We start from the raw sequence: 19826 nt of genomic DNA, 5'->3' as shown, positions 1-19826 counted from the left end.
TAACTGAGGGATGCAAAGACAGACCAAGGACCAAACCCCCTCCTCAAGGCTTGAGCCCAGATAGCTCAGCTCAAGCATCCTGAGAAAGGCTGGCTCATACCCTAGAGCCTTGGCCTGGCTATTCCCCCTCAGCCTGTTCTTATCACAGAAGACAAACCCTGCAGTAAAATGCTTCCAGGAGAGCTCTGAAGCCAGACACCTTAGAGGAAAAACCAGACTTCCAAGCACTGCAATTCAGGTGTCATTCTGCAGTGCAGAGCAAGCCACCACCATGGGACCCTGGAGTGTCCTTGCCCTGCCATCCAGACAGGTGCCTCAGGAGGCAGCTGCTCCCACAGGGACTGTCACACTGCCCTCAACAGCACTGATGCAAAGAGCAGGCTGTCCCTGTCATCCATCCTCTCTGAAATCTCTGTATCCCCTGTGTTAGCATTAGTCAGGCCCTGGTTAGAAAAGGTCCAGTTAAAAAGGCAAATATGAGGGATAACTAAGGAGGGGGGAGGGAGTGAAGTGGTGTTAGAAGTTGGGAAGTATGAGGGGGTGGGATGTACAACATGAGGCAGTGCAGAGGACTGGGAGCCAAGTTCAAAGTGAAAAAAGCTGATAAAAGTTCAAACAAGGAGGAGTGGGGAGCCAGAGAGCAGCAGGATCATACCTCTCAGCTTTCTGAAACAGAAATCAGGGACAAAAGCTAAAAAACACAAGGACAGAAGATGGAGATCAGGGATTCTATGCAATAAATGGGGGAAAAAAGCATTCCAGACTGTCTCAGGGTCAGTAGGTTTTAACCAATACAGGCTGGAGTCATGAAAGGGATAACGTGCAGTAAGTGCCTTTGGTTAGGACTTTGTAGAGCCTTGGGATGCCTGTTCCTCATTTCTCAGCCTTCAAACAGCAGTGACTGCAGACCATGTTATTTTCTAGTATTTACCCTCAAAGTGCAATGCACAGACATGCAGGGCTGCTCACACACTGACCCTGATTCATTGCTGTGTTAGCCCAGGCTCCCACCTGGGCAGCCCTGCTCATCCCAGCTGGGCTAACACACACCTGCAGTGCTCACCTGGGACAGTTTCCAAAATGCCAATTCCCTACAAACATCACAACTGGCTGCTCTCACTGGGTAAAGCATTAAAATCCTGATGTTGCAAGTCAGCATCAGACTGGGCATGCCATTTGCTCTGTAAACACATCTTCCCCCACCAGCGCCTTCGTGAATTAGGCCCTGAATTTTGCAATTTAGAAGCATGAATAATTCAGCTGAGGACAGTCACTGGCTCACAGACACACACACACACAATGCCTGTGCATCAGGGGTGCTAGGGGTGAGGTCAGGCAGACAAGCATCACTCCCCTGGTCACAAGGTACCTTAGAGCCATGTCTTCCTGGCAGCCCTGGCATGCCTCTCTCCCCCTGGAAGCAGAGCAAGACACACAGAGAAAGACAGCAAGAGACAGGAGATGAGTCCTCCCAGGGCTCCATGGGGAGAGCCCAGGGCACAGGTGATGAGAAACCCTCCTGAGTGAGGTGAGGCCCTGTCTTCCCCACTGACTGCCCTAGCTGGGGCCATTTCCCATCAGTTCCCTCTGAAGCCTACAGCAGGACTGACCCCACTGGAGTGCCACAGCCTCCACACTCTGCTCCCACATCCCAGCGTGCTGGAGGGCACAGGGAGGCACTCAGCCTGCAGTGACCCTGGCATGAACAAACCTATTTGGAGAGACAGAGAATCCAAGGGTTGCCTTGTGCTGTTAGCCTGAATTTTGTCTGCTGATAACTGGAAAATAAAACATCTTCAGGCAATCTGCACACTGCTCCTGTAATTTTCTTCTGGGTGTTTATTCCTTGCTTGGAAGGGCTATTTAGCATGGATATACGTGTGTATATATAAATATATACACACACACATATATAGCCCTGCTAAATATATATATATATAGGTATGTCTGTTTTTTTAAAAAAAATAACTTTCTGTAATTACAGCATCCTGTGAACTATATTTTGTAAAACACTTTCTAATATAATATCCATGACCTAGTGTGGGCACCTCCTGCCCTTCACTGCCCTATTTTCAGCAATAAGAAAAGTAAAGCAATAATTAGGAATACTTTGTACTGGAGAACTTGGATTGGTCTCTCTCCTTCCCAACTATGCTCCCTGTCTTTTTTTAAGTGAGACCCAGCAGGGAAGACTGATGCTGTCTGCTGGGAGACACCCACCCTGCTTGCAGAGACCATCCCCACAGGGCTGCCCAGCCTGTGACAGCAAATTCCCCTTCCCGGAGACTTTCCTGAAAGAACTGCCTGCTTGAAGAGCTGTTTAATTCTTTCACCCTGCAAAAGCAAAGCCCCCTCGGTGAGAGGGAGCTCGGTACCCCCCACAGGGGCAACTCAGAGCAATCAGCTCCCGATGATGCTGGCACAGCCCCGGGCAGCGGCGGGATCACACAGGCACTAGCGCTAATTAGAGGGCAGCAACAAACGTGACACTGAGCCACTGAGGAACAGAAAGAAACCCAGCGCCGGAGAAAAAGCAGGAAAAACAACTCTGCGGAACATCTTTAAACCCTTAAGTGCTTGGAAGCCATGGTGGCACAGCGAGTACCCGCTGGGCTGCTCCCTTTGTGATCCCCGGTGCCGCAGCCGGGCAGCAGCAGCCGCCCACCAAAAGCAGCCCCGGAATGATGCAGCAAAAGCAGCCCCAGAATGGTGCAGCCAAATCCAGCCCACCAAAGGCAGCCCCGGGATGGTGCAGCCAAATCCAGCCCACCAAAAACAGCCCCGGGATGGTGCAGCCAAATCCAGCCCACCAAAAACAGCCCCGGGATGGTGCAGCCAAATCCAGCCCACCAAAAGCAGCCCCGGAATGATGCAGCAAAAGCAGCCCCGGCATGGTGCAGCCAAATCCAGCCCACCAAAAGCAGCCCCGGCATGGTGCAGCCAAATCCAGCCCACCAAAAGCAGCCCCGGGATGGTGCAGCCAAATCCAGCCCACCAAAAGCAGCCCCGGCATGGTGCAGCCAAATCCAGCCCACCAAAAGCAGCCCCGGCATGGTGCAGCCAAATCCAGCCCACCAAAAGCAGCCCCGGGATGGTGCAGCCAAATCCAGCCCACCAAAGGCAGCCCCGGAATGGTGCAGCCAAGTCAGGAGCTGGGTACCAAAGGCAAAACATCCAGCACAGCTCCCCAGGAGGCTCCTGAGCCTCGTGCTGGTTTAGGAAGCGTCTCCCCTGTGTCTCTGGGAGAGTTAGGCTACCCCTCTGCCCCTCACACAGAAACCTCACACCCTGCTCTACCGGCTGGGAGCAGCTTTATCCCCTCTGGGTGCCTCCTGCCAATTAAAGCAGACACCCTTCTTTACTCTCTTTGCTGTGAGAGGCAAATTATCAGGGGTTTATTAAGAGAGGCTGTGGGAACTTTATGGCTCCTTCCTCAGAGCATGAGAAAAAGCCTTATCCTGTGGATCTTTCAGGGAAAAAAGTAAGGAAACATCAGCGAATGTGACAGGCTGGGGGCACTGAGTGAAATGCTCATTCGAGTGGCCCAGGTGATCACAATCACTGCCTAATGACCTTCATGAGACACAGATTTAGGTCCTTACATGATCAAAGTACAAATGGTGGCCACAGAAAAAATCAGCTGAGAGACAATCTAGGTTGTGCTGCACCTGCCACTGGGTGGGGAGAGGGGGTTGAATGAACAAGGGCTCTGTGTGATACCAGGAAACCTCTTCAGGTCAGAGATATTCTTCACTGCTAGCCAAAGCAGTGCTATTCCATGCAAAATTGGCCACTACAGCTAACCTATGAATCATGGTGTTTGCCCAGGGCTCCTCAAGGCAAAGAGAAGGTAAAGTCTAGTCTAGGTAATTGGATGCAAAGTTGGAAGATTTAAAAGTCTTCCAGAGAGTCCCAATCAATCCTCCTAGGTGGGAGGACAACAGAAAGAAGCAATTTCCAAGGATAACAAATGCATGTGCTGTGCTGTTGGATGCTCAGGAGCTGCTACTGAGTGAGGTCTGGCTGCTGATTTAAGAATGTGTCTGCACTTCCCTTTCAACTCCTCTGAGCAAAAAGAAAGGAAGTCAAGAGAAAAGTGACCTTGACAGTAACAAATGATAGTCTGTGTGTGAAAGAAACTGCTGCTTTGGGGCTGCAGAGGTGCTCCTCTGGAGCTGCAATTTAGTGCCCCAAAAAGTGTGGTGGATTTCATCTCTGCTCTTCCTGAAGGGGGGTGTGTAAGACATAGATAAAGGGCCAAGTAGCAAGACTGTGTCTCCAGGGTGGCCCCAAGTGAGGGAAGGCTCTCACCCTCTGGATGACCCTGAGACAGGACTGGAGCCTTCCCCTTTGCCAGAACCCACATGAAGAGCTGGCTAGTGCTTGTACATGGGCACGAGCAAAGCAGTGTTCCAATGCTAGCAGTGAAACATGGCAGTTCCAGCAAGGCCAAAACAGAGCTTCTCCCTTCAGCCTTTTCTCCTTCCCAGGCAACACTCTGAGTTCATTCCTTCAGTTCAGTTTAATGGGAGACATGCTGTCAAGAGAGCAGCAAACTCCAAGCCCTCAAAATAATCAGTTCTGGGTGCAATTCCACCTTCATTCACAGTGGCACAAACAGGGGCAATGCCTTTGTGCTTGATGGAATTGCACTGATGTGGAGATGGACCCAGGGAACTACATGCTCTGCAGTATTTCTGAGAAGGTCTTTTCTTGTTGGAAGACAATCCCTGCTGCTTTATCCAGCTATGAACCCAGAGCCTGCATTCCCAAAGAACATTTCTTTAAACTCCAAGTAATGCACCCTTGGTAAGCTCTGAAGGGGCCTTTTCTCTCTTCAAACAGCAATCCACCCAGATGGAAAAGATATAGAAAGTGTATGTGCTGCAGGATAAATGAGCTGCATGCCACACACTAAATACTTGAAATGAACGTGTCACAGTTAATGCCTTTCCAAATATTACAGGACCAGTCCTTCCTCACAATGTCTAAGATGTATGGCATGACACAGTGTGCTCTGACTGCCATGAACACTTGCCAATGTTGTAATGTTTTAAGCACAGTCTACATTGAGTAATATACTTTAAATATATGGGCACAGTAAATTTCAGTCAAATAGATAACATCTGGGCAGAGACCATGTGAGCCTGTAAAAGTGTCCAGAAACAGACAGAAGAGCTGGTGCCAAACCTCAGCCTGAATGGTGGAGTTGGAGTGGATTTGATGCGTCAGCTAACCAGATTTTATGAGGAAACCCCAACCTAGCCCATCAAATAGGGAGATGTAACAAATCACCAGCAAGCTTCATAGCCAGAGAAATAGAGAAATGCCTTTGGTAAGAATGGAATTCCACTGAATGGATGAAGGCAGCCTGAGCTAAGAGTGCCTGTCTGTGGCTAATCAGAGCACAGATGTGTACTCCATCAAACACCCCACAGAGCTGCCTTGCACCCAGCTCCCCTTACAACCCATCAGCCCAAGCAGCAGTATCTCCCAGGTGATCTACTGTGAGTTAGGAAAATGTATTTGTCATGCCTACCTTTATGCCAGCATCCCCTTTTTCACCCTGCCCAGCAAAGGAGAGAGAAAAGGGGGAAACAGAGAGGGACGGTGAGCATAAAGGGAAACCAAGCAAGCAGGAGCAGCAAGAGATAAAGTAGCCAAAAGAGGGGTGTGATAAATGCAACCCCAGCACCCCAGGTCTCCTCACAGGAACATGGTACCAGTCAAGCACTGGCTGCAGCCCTCCCTCCCCTCCCAGGGAGTGCAAAGGCAGTTTAGGTCCTTGGAGTGGATGCTGGTGGTTGCCCATAGTAATGCTTTTCTACATGATAAGGGTGCAGAAACCATTGAAACATTCCATGGTCCAGAGTACCCTCATTTTCACAGCCCTGATGCAAAATCCTTTAAAGGCTGGGTCGGTTTTATTCCTTAATGGGGGACGGTGTAATTCCTGGTTCAGGACAGCATGGAATCACCTTGGCCAACAATTGCCCAGACTCTTCACACAGGAGCAAGTGTTCCTGTCTACGTGGTTCATTCCAGCTCTAGGGAACTGTCTCCAGCCCCTGGCCTTTGATATCCCTTTAGGACAGGCTTGTGCCACTTATCTGCCCCCTCTGACTGCAGTTCAAGGGTTACCTTGGGGCCAGAGGCTCCAGGGAGGCCACGGGCACCAGGCAGGCCCGACTCACCCACCTCACCCTGAGGAAGAGAACAAAGAGAACAGTGGAAGAAGCAAACACAGCAGCAAGAAAAGGAGCTGTGGGTTGCCAGAAAGGACAGCAGAGGTGTGAGAGGTATGTCCCACACTGAGGTGTCCCACACTGAGGTGTCTCATACACTGAGGTGTCCCACACACACCAACCTACCCCTGTGTCTCTGGGAGAAGAGCAGATATTCAGTGTATGAAATGCATGGAGTGAAGGGAGCACCATATCTGAATTAACAACTTTCCTCAATATTTCACCTTCTTTTCCCTTCTGGTTAGGATTTGGTGCCCTACATTGATCCATTCCTTCCAGCTTCCCCAAGGAAAGCCTTGGGCTCACCCTTGCAGCCCAGGGCAGGCTCCTGGCTCGGCAGGGATTGAAGCACACAAGTTGTTTCGTGTAAAAGGAGCTGCTGGGAGGGGCCCTCGCTGGGAGGTCGCTGCCCAGAGCCGCCCTCCCTGAGCACACAGGACAGGATGGGCCCCTGATGGAAAACCTGTGGGTTCACTGGGAAAAGGGGCAATAAATTGTGTCTGTCTGCAGGATTGGGCTGTGGTCTGCAGGGGCTGTAATTTCCACTTCCTGACATTAGAAAAACTTCTCAGTTTATACAGAGCTAATTAAAAAGCTCTCAGGTCTTGCCATTTTGCTTGCAGAGCACTCATAAAGCAACGTGGAGATAACAGGGGACACAGGGCTCCTTCCTGCTGGGAACATTCACCTTCCCCTTCTCCAGCTGACATCTCTTTAGCAGTATCTCTCCATTCCCTCTCTCCTGTTTGATCTCCCTTTGTGTCTTTCCCTTCCTGTCTCTTCATTACAGCCTCAGGGCTTGTCAGCCCTGCTGTTAATCAGCTGCTGCTGAAGGCATTTGGGCATTGCCAGCTTCTGCCTTTTAACCCAGAGCAGGATTGACTCTTTTCTGTATCCCAGAGAGCAACAGCCAGGGATTTATCACTTTTCAACCTCCCATATGGGTTTGAATGCATAAGAAATGCATTTCAGCCTGGAAGTGGGTGTAGAGAGGCACACACACACAGGGAGATATTTGCTCCATAGCTGCTGGGGAGTTAAAGACAACTCTGGGCCCAGGCTCTCTTTACACAGGTGACAGCAGGGAATCTGTGGGCCTGCTGCAAACCCAGCAGGAGCAGGGCTCCACAGGAGGCTCCAGCATAATCCACAGATTTTCAGCCATGATTCCAGAAAGCATCAATGCACTTAATTCATTAAACAACATGGGAGCTTCCCTCCTTACCTTTCTGCCAGGGTATCCCTGAATCCCAGCATCTCCCTGCAAAAGGCAAAAAGACAAAAGAAAGTGAGGCTTGGCCTGAGAGGGACAAACCTCTGCTCTTTTCCCTCTGGTACTGTTTGGATGGGAGAGCATTCCATGGGGAAAATCTGCCTTTTACTCACAGTGATTCCACTGAGCTCCTGTCCCTTCAGACCCACAGGTCAGCATTACTGAACTGGGCTGAGCCCTGGCAGGAAAGCCCTGGCAGACAGCTAACATGTGTCAGCTCTGTGCCCCAACTCATGGTTCCTCTCTCCTCACCCTGGCTACATATCTCAGATAAAAACAAATTATGTTGGGTGGCTGCAGCTGAAAAACAACAACAACCACCCCCTCCCTCACACTTTGGCAAGTGAATAAATGGGAAACCGTGGCAGAGTTAACAATAGCATTGCAAAATCCATTCCTGAAGCACTGGGAAATGCTTTGAGAATGGAAGAAGCCAATAAAGCTGTGTGTGGCAAACAATTTTGCAAGCTGGGCTGATGAGGCGTGCCTGGCTCAGTGGAGAGGCAGCTCAGACGTGTCGCCTGGACAAAACCCATGAGTCAGCACAGGGGCTGGGCCCCAGAGGCAGTGCTGAGCTGGGTCAGAAATCCTTCTCAGCTCTTTGATGTAACCTCTTTTACCCCTCCTCCATCCATCAAAATGGATCTGTCCTCGTCAGGAGAGTCCATCTCTGTTCATCATCTTTCTACACCTCTAAGTGAGGTGAGATGTCTCACCTTTGGTCCAGGAGGCCCAGGTAAGCCCTGTGGATAAAATCAAAACAGACACTGGGGTTGGAAAGTGTGACATTACATGGACAGCAGGGTGATGGGGGGATGCTGGCTGGTTTGATTCAAAACACCCCTTAGAGATTTGCACTGGTGAGCTCAAACATCTCCAATCTATTCTTCATGTCGATATCTGAGTGCATACACCCAAATAAACTTTTGCCCACTGTGCTCCATCCCCCCAATTTTGTTCTTGCTGAATTTGAAGACTAAAAAGCTGCTTTCCCTTATGCATTATGCTCCAGAATCTTTTTTGCTTCTCTGGCTTGCTTGGGGAACTTGTTCCCAGCCCACTGCAGCTCTGGAGTAAATCAAGCATTTGCAGCTTCCTCTGGCAAGCTAAACAGAGAGCATGTATTAACAAACAAACCACTTGTGTCTCTAAATGAGAAATAACCAAACAATTTACCTGATATGAACCATGAAGCATACCAGACATACGTGTGTGTAAATATAAATAAACAAAATATCTATGCAGGAGCTGCCTGTGAGCAGGCAGGGAAGGAAAACTGCTCTAGATATGCTCTGATGCCCATGCCACCTGCTTTGGCAATTCAGGTGTTTAGCCATCCTGTCCTTGCCTCCTCAGAGAGAGATGAAGATGTCTCAGAGAGAAATGAGGGTGCTGACCCCTGTAATGTGTGGGGAGAGGTGCATTTGCCTCCAGGGATGAGACTTGCTTTTCCTGCTAGCAGGCCCTGAAAATTCTTGGAGATGGAAGCTCCTTTAATTCCCAGTGGCTGCAGAGCCAGCATGGCACGTTGGCTCCTGCAGCTCCCAGGAACAGAGCTGGATTCTGGTACCCACCTTTCCATCTCTGCCAGGCTTTCCAGGTTCTCCTGCTCTGCCCTGTTGCAAGAGAGAGAGGTACATTAGCAGCACTTTCTGTCCTCTGCCCTGCCATTCAGCAATGGTTTTATTTGATAAGTGGTGCTTCTGCTCCCACCCTCCTCGGCTGCTTGCTAGGACAGGGACTTCAAAGGGGTGGCAGGGAGCACAGAAATTACACCCCACGTGTTACTTCCTCCCCGGGGCCATCTGCAGGGACTGAGGAGGAGGAAATGAGCCTGGTGTCACCCCCTGTGTGTCCAGATAGCACCAGTGCCCAGTTCACATCTCTGCCTTCCCTCTCACTCCCCTCCTTCCCCGGAACTTCTTCCTGTCCACACATCCACATTCTCTGCAAGCCTCCTGTCTGTGGTTACCTCAGCTTCACTAGAAGCAACAGAGGCCAGAGGAAGCAGCCTGTGCCCTAGGGGATGGGGAAGCAGAAGGATTTCAGTTTTGGTAAGGACTTACAGGGGGTCCAACTGGCCCAGGACGTCCTGGGATTCCTTCAGGTCCAGCTGGTCCAGGGGGCCCTGGTGGACCAGGGGGCCCCGGGGGACCTTGGATCCCCGCCTGTCCCTGTTCACCCTGCAGTTTGTAAAACAAGAGTTACAGCAGGCACAGCAAACCCTTCACACCACCCCCCAAAGGGCCCAAGGCAGGCCAGCCTGACTGAAGCAGAGGAGATAGAAGCAAGTCCCAGGTTACGGCCAAGAGAGGTTTCCAAGAGTGATGGAGAGCCTGCTGAGGACACTGGGCTGCCTGGGAAGCAGGAGCCAGCACCCAATGGTTTGCAAAGACATTTGAGGTCACCTGGTCAGAGCTCCCTTCTAGAGGGATCTAGTGATGGCAGAGCAGTCCAAGGAGACCTTTTTCTTCATTGAGCCAGCCAAGTAAAATTTATGTGTCAAAGACCAACATCTCGTGAGTCTCTGAAGAGGCTTTCCAAAGCACTTGACAGTCACATGTGAAGCAAAGCCTCCCGTGACGACACTGGCACTTCCAGGCTAGAGCCACCTCAGCCAGTTTTTCCCCCATACTATATTTGTTGGACAACACTCCCTCTGTTTTGCCAAGGACCAAAAGTAGAAATGCCACAAACCCCAAAGAAAATAACACGATCAGCATGGCGTTCCTGGAGCCCACCCAAGGCAGGCCCATGGACACCAGGCAGAGCCTGTTTTTCTGAGATTTAACAAGGCAGTGCCTGCTGAGCCACCTGCCATTTTCAGCTCTGTGAGATGGAGCTGTTTGAGCCAGTTCCTCCCCAGGCCCTCAGTGGCCACTCGGTGCCTGTGGCTCATGCCTCAGCAATGTCATCTGGGGCTGCGCGTGGCACCAAGCGGCACGGAGGAGACAGTGGGTTGGAAGCAGCACGTTTGAATACCAGACTGCTGATCTAGAATTGATGAATCCAGCTCCTAGGGCACTGTGGCACCCGTGCTGAGCTCTTCACCCATTAGGCTCACCTCCCTGGATAAAGTACCATGAGAGCCTACTGCTAGTGGTCCAATTCAAATCTGAAAAACTTCCCTTGGTGGATCCATGGGAAGCTAGAAACCAAACATGGCTGTTTCTCAGTTAAAAGTCAGTGGGTGTGCAGTTGGGTCTCTGCTGCATTTATCCTCTCTCCAGCCTTACACACTGGAGGAAAATGCACAAAATCTGTCCCCTGCGTTCCTACCAAGTGCGCTGTTTATCCTGGCTGCCTTTAGTAAAACATGCAGATACAGGGATGTTTGCTTTATTTAGAATGATAAATGAAAGTAATAAGCTGCAAATTTCATCCTTTCTGCCATGAGCTCTATTTAAAAGAAAATTTCCAACGCATGGGCCAGGCTCACGAGAAGCTGGGTGATGTGTGGAGCAACAGCCCTTTCCTTTCCTGTGCCTCACTGCCCAACCCTCAGCCCACGCTGGGAAGCCTGCAGGGCCAGGCAGGAGGGGTGCCCTTGCTTCTCCCCACTTTTAAAGTGGATCTTCATTCATCCTGTGGCCCTTGCAAGGGAATGCAGGTTCTTTTCTAAGCTTCCTTATCCTCCATACTCAGTGCTATTCAACTGTAAATGGTCTCATAGCTTTTAAATATGGAAGGTAATTTGGATCTAATGAAGATGTTGGGAGGACACTGGAATGTATTTCTAGATTTCCTCTTGCCTTGCCCTCTCATTCCACCTTCAAAGACTTCCCTCCCCCTGCATCTTATAACACCCTCAGCATGGGTGCACCACGGGAAGGCAAAGGGGGCTTTGCCCATCTCACTTTGGCTCTCTCTCCTCTATTCCCACCTCAGCTGCTCTCTGCCAGCCCAGTCCATGCTCCAAATGTAGGGCACTAAAATGCAGCATGGTGCTGGAACAGGGTGCTGGTAGGAGAGATGGCAGAGCAGGAGCCCTGCCCCAGCACAGGGAGTGGCTGCAAGGAGCTCACTCACCCAAAGTCCTGCTTGCATCACCCTAACTCTGCTGTCTTGGGCACAGCAGGCTTTGTTTAGGCAAGTGCCCATCCTTGCAGATCCCTAAACACACAAAGTGTTATCACCACATCATTATAGCCTCATTAATGTGTTCAGCACAAAAGGACCCCCACAGAGCTAGATGGACAGTAAGTGGATACAGTAAGTGGGAGATCAGGTGTCATTTTCCTCAGTTGTCATTCTATATTCTTAGCTGTCGACTGGAACTATTTTTCAGTTCTTTTAAACACCAGTCAGCCACCCTGCCTGCACCCCAGCAATGCAATGCTTGCTCAGCCTCCTCAGACAGGACCCCACTCAGGGCATGCTCAGCTAAGCCCCAGCCCTTGGGCAAAGCACTCCTGACGATGTGCTCAGAGCTAGCAGCAGGATTTTCCTCTCTTCCAGCTGCTGGTGCTAACATCCATTCTGCAGCCTCACTTTTTTCCTTAGTACTCACAGGCTGGGCTCCTGGAATTGCCTGGTGCTGGCAGATCTGTAGGAGCAGACCCCACCCTGTTGCTTTTAGAGAATGAATACAGCAAAGGCAAAACGGATCATGGCAAAACTCCGGTGAAATTTTCCTCTGCGGACAGAGGGAATTTGCAGCCCTGGCTGACGACAGGATGTAGGGCAGTTATTCAAGTTTCCCACTTCATCCTGGAGAGGAACTTCAGCTTTCAAAGCCTTCCCAAGAGGTCAGTCCTTGGCCTGGCTCTCCAGACTGTCACTTTGAAGGGCAAACAGCGCAATCCGTGGGGCTCTGTGTGGTGTGAGAGCTGAATCGATAGAAACTGAACTGAAACCACGGGCTCACGTGCTCAGGATTTATCCAGAGCTGGGCAAGGACCAGGCACTTCATGGTAAAGGTCTCGTGCATCCTGCAGTTCCCTGCTGGCATCCAACTGTCTAGACAGGCAGCAGGGTGACAAAACCCAGGCACTTAATAAAGAGTGCCCGGCACACTTCAGAGGGGTAATTGCAGCAGTTTGTCCACACAGGAAAGCTAATCCCAACTGATGGAATGAGGGAGCATAAAGTGGGCTCATTAAAAGCCACATGAACTCTGACTATGGACACTCTTATTCACTATTCATATGTCCGTAATTCACTTTATGAATTCATTCCCAAAATAAACTAAACATGAATTATGGCCCTGGAAACCAAAATAAATGTGTTTACACAAAGATTTAATGCAATTTAATGAAACCATTCTAAGAGCTTATTTAAACACATTTCCCCAAGTGCCTCAGACTAGACTAGTCCTTAGAAGAAGCGCTTGCCTATTCATTCATCTCAGTTAAATTTCACAGACCTTAGATGAATTTCAGCAAGAGGCTTCCAACCTCTTCTGGAGATTGAATATGCAGGAACTGACTCCTTAAGGGAGGAGGCTGCTTGTCGACAGCCCCAAGAACAGCTTCATGGCCCATTTCTTTTAGTCCAAAAATCTGGCTTCACTGCATTTCTTTTTAGCAACATTATCACATCAAAGGTTTCCTCCGCTTTCAAGAAAGTCCCTCAGCTCTGCCTGAAACTCTTGGAAAGCCCTCTGTAGGGGAAGAAAGACAGGTAGCAAGCTGATTAATTGCAAGCATTGGGATAAGCTCAGAAACAGGCAACAAGGAGGAGAAGTCTACCTGGAAAGTGCGTCTCTTTATGACCGGAGGTGGAGCCAGCCGCACTGAATTGAGGAGAGGCAGCAGCTGAAGAAGATCAAACCAGAAGGTCACAGGGCAAAGGAGGCCATGAGGGCATGGAGAGTCAGAGAGCAGCCAGGGAAAAGACCAGAGAAGAGGGGAACAGAGAGATTGCCATGAAAATGAAGCCTGGCAGGAGAGCAGCGTGGGGCAGGTACCTGCTGGCAGACCTCTGAGCTCCTGGTGCTGCTCACAGGGGCACCCACCAGGGGCCAGCCTGCCAGGCGTGGGGTGCCCACTCTCCATCCCAATGCCCCCACTGCACAGAGCTTTCACAGCTCCCTCTGACTGGAAAGAGAACTGAGCCAGGGGATCTCTGACTCAGCTCTGCTGATCTCCTTAGGAAGTGCTCACTGCAAGGCATCCCTCACTGGCTCTGCTGGGTGTCCAGCCATGGGACTGTTTCTCTTAACTTATCATCATCATCAGATTTGGGGCATCTATCAGAATTACAATTTCCTCCAAATTTTCCAAGTGCAGTTTTCTAGCTCTCTTACAGGAAACCCAGTGTATCTCCAGGCATCTATCAGAATTACAATTTCCTCCAAGTTTTCCAAGCGCAGTTTTCTAGCTCTCTCACAGGAAACCCAGTGTATCTCCAGGTCTCACTCTTCCTCCAGGTGTGGAAGGGAGCAGAGAAAGGCTGGCTGGGGTCAGCACAGAAGTCCTGGCTTGGTTCACTTAACTTGGCACACACAACTACCATGGCCAAGGGACAAAACCAGGCCTTGGAGCTGGACACCTAAGTAGGGCATTGCCCTGGCAGCCTGTGCTTTGTTTTTCCTTGCTCAATAGTATCATCACCTTCTGACTGCTTATAGCCAGGAATGCTGCCTTAGGGCACAAAGCTGACCCGGACACACAGAAATCAAATGCACTAAAGCTCAGGAGCATTTGTTCATCCTTTTGCCGTATCCAGTTTCCACTTGCATGCATGCTGCTGTCACCCTGGCACCCACCACGTCGGCTCCAGGCCCAGAAATGCTGCTCTGGCCTGATCCACTTTCCTGTTCCTATCAGTTTTCCATTGAAGCTGCTCTTGATTTACATAGGGAGAAGTGAGAGAGCCTTTCTGTGCTTGGGCACAAAAACGTGCCCATGTGTGACATTTCCCCACGTGAGCTGTGCACTCAGATCCCAGAGGTGTGCCCACAGGTGTCCCACCACAGAAACCATATGCTTCCAAGGAGCACATTTTATTCCTTTAGACATTGTACTTCATGTGTGCGGTGAAAGCAAGGATCCAGTCCTGATGCAAAGAGAAGCAGTAACCCAATTTTGCAGCATCATGATTAGGTAGTTGTGTTCAAATGCACTGATCCAGACAGCCACAAGCTCTCACTCCAAAAGCAGTGCTGCTGGAAATTCAGCTGGGTTGATTTTACCCAAAGGCAAACCTCCTTTTTCTAAAAGACAGTGCAGGAGGCCCCTTAGCTCAGGAGAGCCAGCTAGGCTGGCTTTGCCTGGCTGCTTAAGTGCTGAAGGGTATCTGAAATATCATACAGCTTACAGGGAAGCTGAGGGGGGATGCTGGAAAGGATAAGGAGGAAAATGGAGAGAACCAGTCCTCAAAACAGGCAAGACAAGACCCTGCAATGGAGTCAGGTGAGAAGAAATGTGAAGGCACTTCAACCCAGCTCCTGCCCTGTCCCTCTGGGCTCCAATGGGAAGTTTTTTCAGAAGGCAGTGTGCAATATTGGATCTGCAGCCTCGAGGCTTTGCATCAGAACTGGATCCCCTGAGAGCGCTACCCACAAACCTTCAGCGTAAGGATCTGGTTAGAGCGCAGGGCTGCAAGTGTGGTACTTAGGTACTCCTGGGAACAGGGAACACACACCACACAAACAGGGTCAGATACACAAACAGCACTTCTGAGAGCCAACACAGCATGGATGGTCCCCCCATTTCCCTGAGTGGCACTTGGCAGCAGCCTGAGGGGCCCTCTCACCCTGAATGGGCAGCACCCATGCATGGGCTCACCCCTCACACCAGTGCAGGCCACACAGACTCATACAGACAAAAAAATAGGAATCTACAAGAGCCAAGGCACATATTCTAACCTTGCATTTCCTTCCTAAGAAAACAAATATGAAGCAAAACTGAAAGAACATCCCCGGTTTGTCAGGATGCTGGATTTCATTTCCTCACCCAGAACATCTGACAAAGACTCTTATCAAACAGAAAAGCAAGAATAAGTTGCAATTCTGTCAGCAGTGTCACATTTTTGCACCAAGGCCCATCCTAATTTTCATTCAAGGAGGAAGAAAGAGAACTGCACCTTCTGCTGGCTGGTCTGTGCCTCTGGCTCCCTGAACTTGCAGTTCAGGACAGCCTGTCCTTGGGTTGATCTGAGGACACTCACCCTTCCGTGAGCGTGTCTCAGCCATGAACAACTCATGGGCTTTTTATAATGTTGAGCTTGGTGCCTCATGAGACCAAAAGTATCTCCATGAGAGGCAAGGAAACGCTGCCAGGATGTGAGGCTTTGCACCTACCCTTTTCCTGCAGCTCACCAGCCACCCTACAACCCCGACCCACCAAACCAGTGTGCCTGAGCCCAGGCTATTCCCAGGGATGCACCAGCTCCCTTCCCAGTGCTGCTTTGGGTCCTGCCACTGCTTTTCACCTTGAGCACTGGGGACAGTCAGAGCCAAGGGCTGTAACAGGAACTCAGGACACTGCTTGGGTGACCAGTGTTGTTGGCTTCTTTTTAACATAACAATCGAGTGAGCCGGCTCACTAAATAAACACAGCTGAGCGGCTGTTACTGCACGGGGACTGGCGCTTCCCCACAGCCCCCTTCTCCCTTGCTGCCAGCCCAGCTCTCTCTCCAGTGGCTCTGCTGCTCCAACGCTGCTCCCTCCGGGCCAGGGACCAGAGCCCAGCTGATTATCCAGAGGCCCATCAAAAATAAACAGAAAGCTCTTAAGCTTGTCTCCCTGTACACCCAGATTACAAATTCCAGCCACTTCATATGATGTCGTTCCAATGCATTTCCAGTGGATTTTCAGCACTCTGGTTGTTTTTAGAACTGGTTAAATCCCCTCAAACCCCATGATGTTCTCTCTCCACTCTTGGCTGCAGCACATGCTGGCCAGGCCAAGATGAAGGAGCAGGTGGGGCAACATCCTGGCTTTCATTAAACAGTTGCTGGCATCAACCCTCCCACTCAGCCTCTTCCCTGCAGGCAGATATTCCACCAGGCTTGGGGACCAGCATGGGGACCAGCTCACTGGGGAACTGACAGAGCACCATGGCCAGGCAGTGCAGGGTCACCCTCAGGCAGGGAGCATTCCCTTGTCTCTATGCAGGGATGACACCAGCACAAGGGAGAAGAAAAAGGGAGGAATGATGATAGAGTTTTCCCCAGGTCTTCAAGGAAGACAGCACAGAGCCAGTGCAGCAGCTCATGAGTGGGTGACCTCTACTCCTCCAGAAGCCCCAGGTTTCACAGGGTTTTGGGCTGAGGACCTTCCCCTCTCCAGCACAAGGCACGGGAGGGTCTCCAGGAAGCAGAACTGACAGCAGCTATCTAAGGGTCAGCTCTGGTGGGCAGGAACAGACAGACCGGAGAACCAACATCCCTCCTGGAAAACCTTATCTGCTGCTTTTCTGCGAAACACATCCATCAGCCGAGCACTGCCCCGGGGGCCCAAATGACGCATCTTGTTAATGGAACGATCCCTACCTCCGACAAAAAGCCATTCAAACGAAGGAGGATTAACATGCAGGAAGGCACGGGACAGAGGATAATAACGCTAATGACTTACCCTGTGCGGGTACTCTGCACACTGACCCTGTGAAAGAAGGGGATTAAAAAGGAAAGAGTTTAAACCACAAACAGAGGAGACCAAAATAGGCACGCAGGGTCAGAGCCAGAAGGTGTAAATCATCGTGACTCTATCAGACTCAGTGCAGCTATGCCAATTTGCACCCGATAAGCACCCTGCCTCCTGTCCCCATCCCCTGAGCCCTCTCTCTGCTCTTGGTACTCCTCACTCACAGTCAGATCAAGCAGCACCAAGTCCACCAAGTCCCTTCCTCACTTTTAACAAGGCCCCCACTGAAATTACCTTCTCTCCTTTTTGTCCTGGGGGTCCCTGTAAGAGAAAAGTGATCAAAAAAGGCCTCAGTAAATGAAGGAGTTCGGTGAATGCAAGGGGAAAGGGATTCAGGGGAGAGATACTTACAGGTTGTCCCCTGGGACCTGCAGCACCCTTTAAAGAAACACAGAATTTAACAGGGGATGATTTTCCATTTACAGTGATAAAAAGCGTATGGAATAGGTGAAAAACTGAGCTTTTAAAAACAATTGTGAAGAAAATTCCCAAGAGAGATCCGGGTTCCCTTTGTTACTCTGGAGGAGTGAAAAATGCACACATGCTCTGGCTGCACCACGGGGGGGAAAAATTAAAAGGAGAGGGGGAAAATCCTCGGGAAAACACACCCTTATTGTTCCCAGGACCTCAGCTGACAGCATCTCCTCAGCCATGCTCTGGGATGGAACCAGAGGCAGCCAGGACTGAAGCCTGAGCTGGGATTGTGCAACAGGGGAGTGGGGAGGGGGATCTTCAACATGTGCTTGCCAGAGGGCTATGCTGACACTCGGGCTCAAAAAACAGAACTACAGAATTAGCAGAAGAAAACATTCAACACTTCAGTGAGTGAAGGTGACTACAGGGCCTCTCTCTTGACATGCTCATATTTGGGATTTCATTATCAGAGATGTCAAGAGCAACAAGACAGCATTTGGGCTTCCATAAAGTGCAGTCTAAGTTTATCATTTTCAACCAAAAGCATTTTAGTATGATGCACATATGAAACAGAGCTTCAAGGGGGGGGGGGGGGGGGGGGGGAACCACATTTAATACAAAAAATATGCTTTTTTTGGTTGTTGTTAGATAAGTTGAAAGCTGCCAGATGGGTTTTCAGAAATCTTTCCATCAACTTTTACTTGTCCTATGAGGCCAACCACAAAAAATGTCAGCTCCCAGAATATATTTAAAGAACATAATTGCTAAGTGCAAGGAAAACACATCCCATGCCTAACTAGAGAGTTGCTGTTGTGACATGATGAATGTGCTAGCCATAATGCAAAAATTACACACATGCATCCTAGCCCTGCTATTATGAAGTTACAGAATTAGGGATGCAGCTAGTGCATCAGCTGAGCTAAGATTGCTACCCTGCCCCTGAGCTTGTTTCCAGCTGAGGCCCAACATCATTGCAAACCAACCCATCACCCACAGACAAACAAATGTATTTTTACCATCTCTCCCTTCTGTCCAGGATGCCCCTGCAAAAGAAAGGAAACACACATCAACTTTGGCCACTGCAGACTCTAGATGATGTTGATTTAACAGCTTCTGCCGAGTGAAGTGTGTGTCCCCAGAGCAGTACAAGAAAGGTGCTGCCACATCTCTCTTGGGGCTGAAGTTCCCCATGGCAAAACCAGGAAATCAGAAGCCAGAGGTAGGTGCTACCAGCTCCTTCTCCACTGCAGCACTGGAGGAGTGTGGTGGGGAACCTGGCTACATGGCTGCCACATGGAGCTATGGGTTCATGGAGAAGCAGCTCATTTGTGCCCAGCTCTGAAGGATGGGAAGAACTTGGGTTTCTACTGCAAATCTCTAAGGACAGCATGGAGGTCTCACAGAGTCTTTAGGATCCTTCCCTCCTCTACTGCAGCTCTTTTTGGCACAGCAGCAAAGGGAAAGAAGCTAAGGCAGAGGGCTGATACCTTGGGGATCTGCTCTGCCTGTCTGATTCTGGGTGGGAATGCCTGCTAAGGCTTCCCCTGCAGCAGCCAGGCTGCTGCACCTGTGAACTGCTAGTTGATAGATTTACCTAGAAAGGAGCAGGCCATACTCTGCCTTCCTTCATCTCCTGACTCCTGTATCTCCCCCAAGGCATCTGTGGCATCCTCCTGCCTGCCAACCTCCTCATTTTCTTTTAATCCATGCATGTGCGTGCCATTGCAAAACAATCCCCTTCAAACACGGGGTGTAACACCCAGGCTGCAGCCCAGTGGGACCAGCAGGAGAGGTGTAATAGGCTGTAGCCCAGTGGGACCAGCAGGAGAGGTGTGACATCCATGCTGTAGCCCAGTGGAACCAGCAGGAGAGGTGTGACACCCAGGCTGCAGCCCGGCAGGACCAGCAGGAGGCAGGGCAGAAGCCTGCAGGAGTTCTTTGCTTACCGGTTTGCCGTCCAAGCCAATAGGGCCCTGGAATAAAAGAGGAGAAATGATGAGAAATGCTTTGCCCATGGATGGTGTCTGTCCATCTTGTCCCATCTGCCCCAGGAAGCACTATGTGCCACAAGACTGCATGGGCTGGGGTGACGTGAGGTGGCTCCCTGCCCTCCTGACCAGTCCTGGTAGGTCCCTGGCTCATTGAGAATCAGCCTAGATTTCAAACTGCTTCGATGTGCTTCAGGTCACTGTCAGCACATTTCAGCAGCAATGCTGGACACAGGAACAGAAACAAGGAGGGATTCATATTCAATTTGCAAAAAAAAATCTCAGAATTTAAAACTTTTCAGTGTTGGGTAAACTAG

The 19826-nt window shown here is 50.3% G+C and overlaps 1 protein-coding gene across 1 annotated transcript in view; it reads right to left on the bottom strand.

Annotated features, from left to right (window-relative positions):
* LOC118688601 (collagen alpha-1(XIII) chain) overlaps positions 1-19826 on the bottom strand; it is a 54070-nt gene that overhangs the window by 26943 nt on the left and 7301 nt on the right. The window contains exons 4-16 of the mRNA XM_054515668.1: positions 19468-19494; positions 18538-18564; positions 17459-17485; positions 17342-17368; positions 17039-17065; positions 13209-13274; positions 9585-9701; positions 9093-9134; positions 8235-8261; positions 7471-7506; positions 6142-6204; positions 5540-5566; positions 1370-1414 (exon numbers count right to left, since the gene is read on the bottom strand). Coding sequence (XP_054371643.1) covers positions 1370-1414; positions 5540-5566; positions 6142-6204; positions 7471-7506; positions 8235-8261; positions 9093-9134; positions 9585-9701; positions 13209-13274; positions 17039-17065; positions 17342-17368; positions 17459-17485; positions 18538-18564; positions 19468-19494 — 558 coding nt within the window. The remainder of the gene's footprint in view (positions 1-1369; positions 1415-5539; positions 5567-6141; positions 6205-7470; positions 7507-8234; positions 8262-9092; positions 9135-9584; positions 9702-13208; positions 13275-17038; positions 17066-17341; positions 17369-17458; positions 17486-18537; positions 18565-19467; positions 19495-19826) is intronic.

Source organism: Molothrus ater, chromosome 8 (assembly GCF_012460135.2).
Source record: "Molothrus ater isolate BHLD 08-10-18 breed brown headed cowbird chromosome 8, BPBGC_Mater_1.1, whole genome shotgun sequence".
Lineage (NCBI taxonomy): Eukaryota > Metazoa > Chordata > Aves > Passeriformes > Icteridae > Molothrus > Molothrus ater.
Note: the sequence above shows the minus strand (reverse complement) of the source record. Positions and strands in the feature narration are given on the sequence as shown.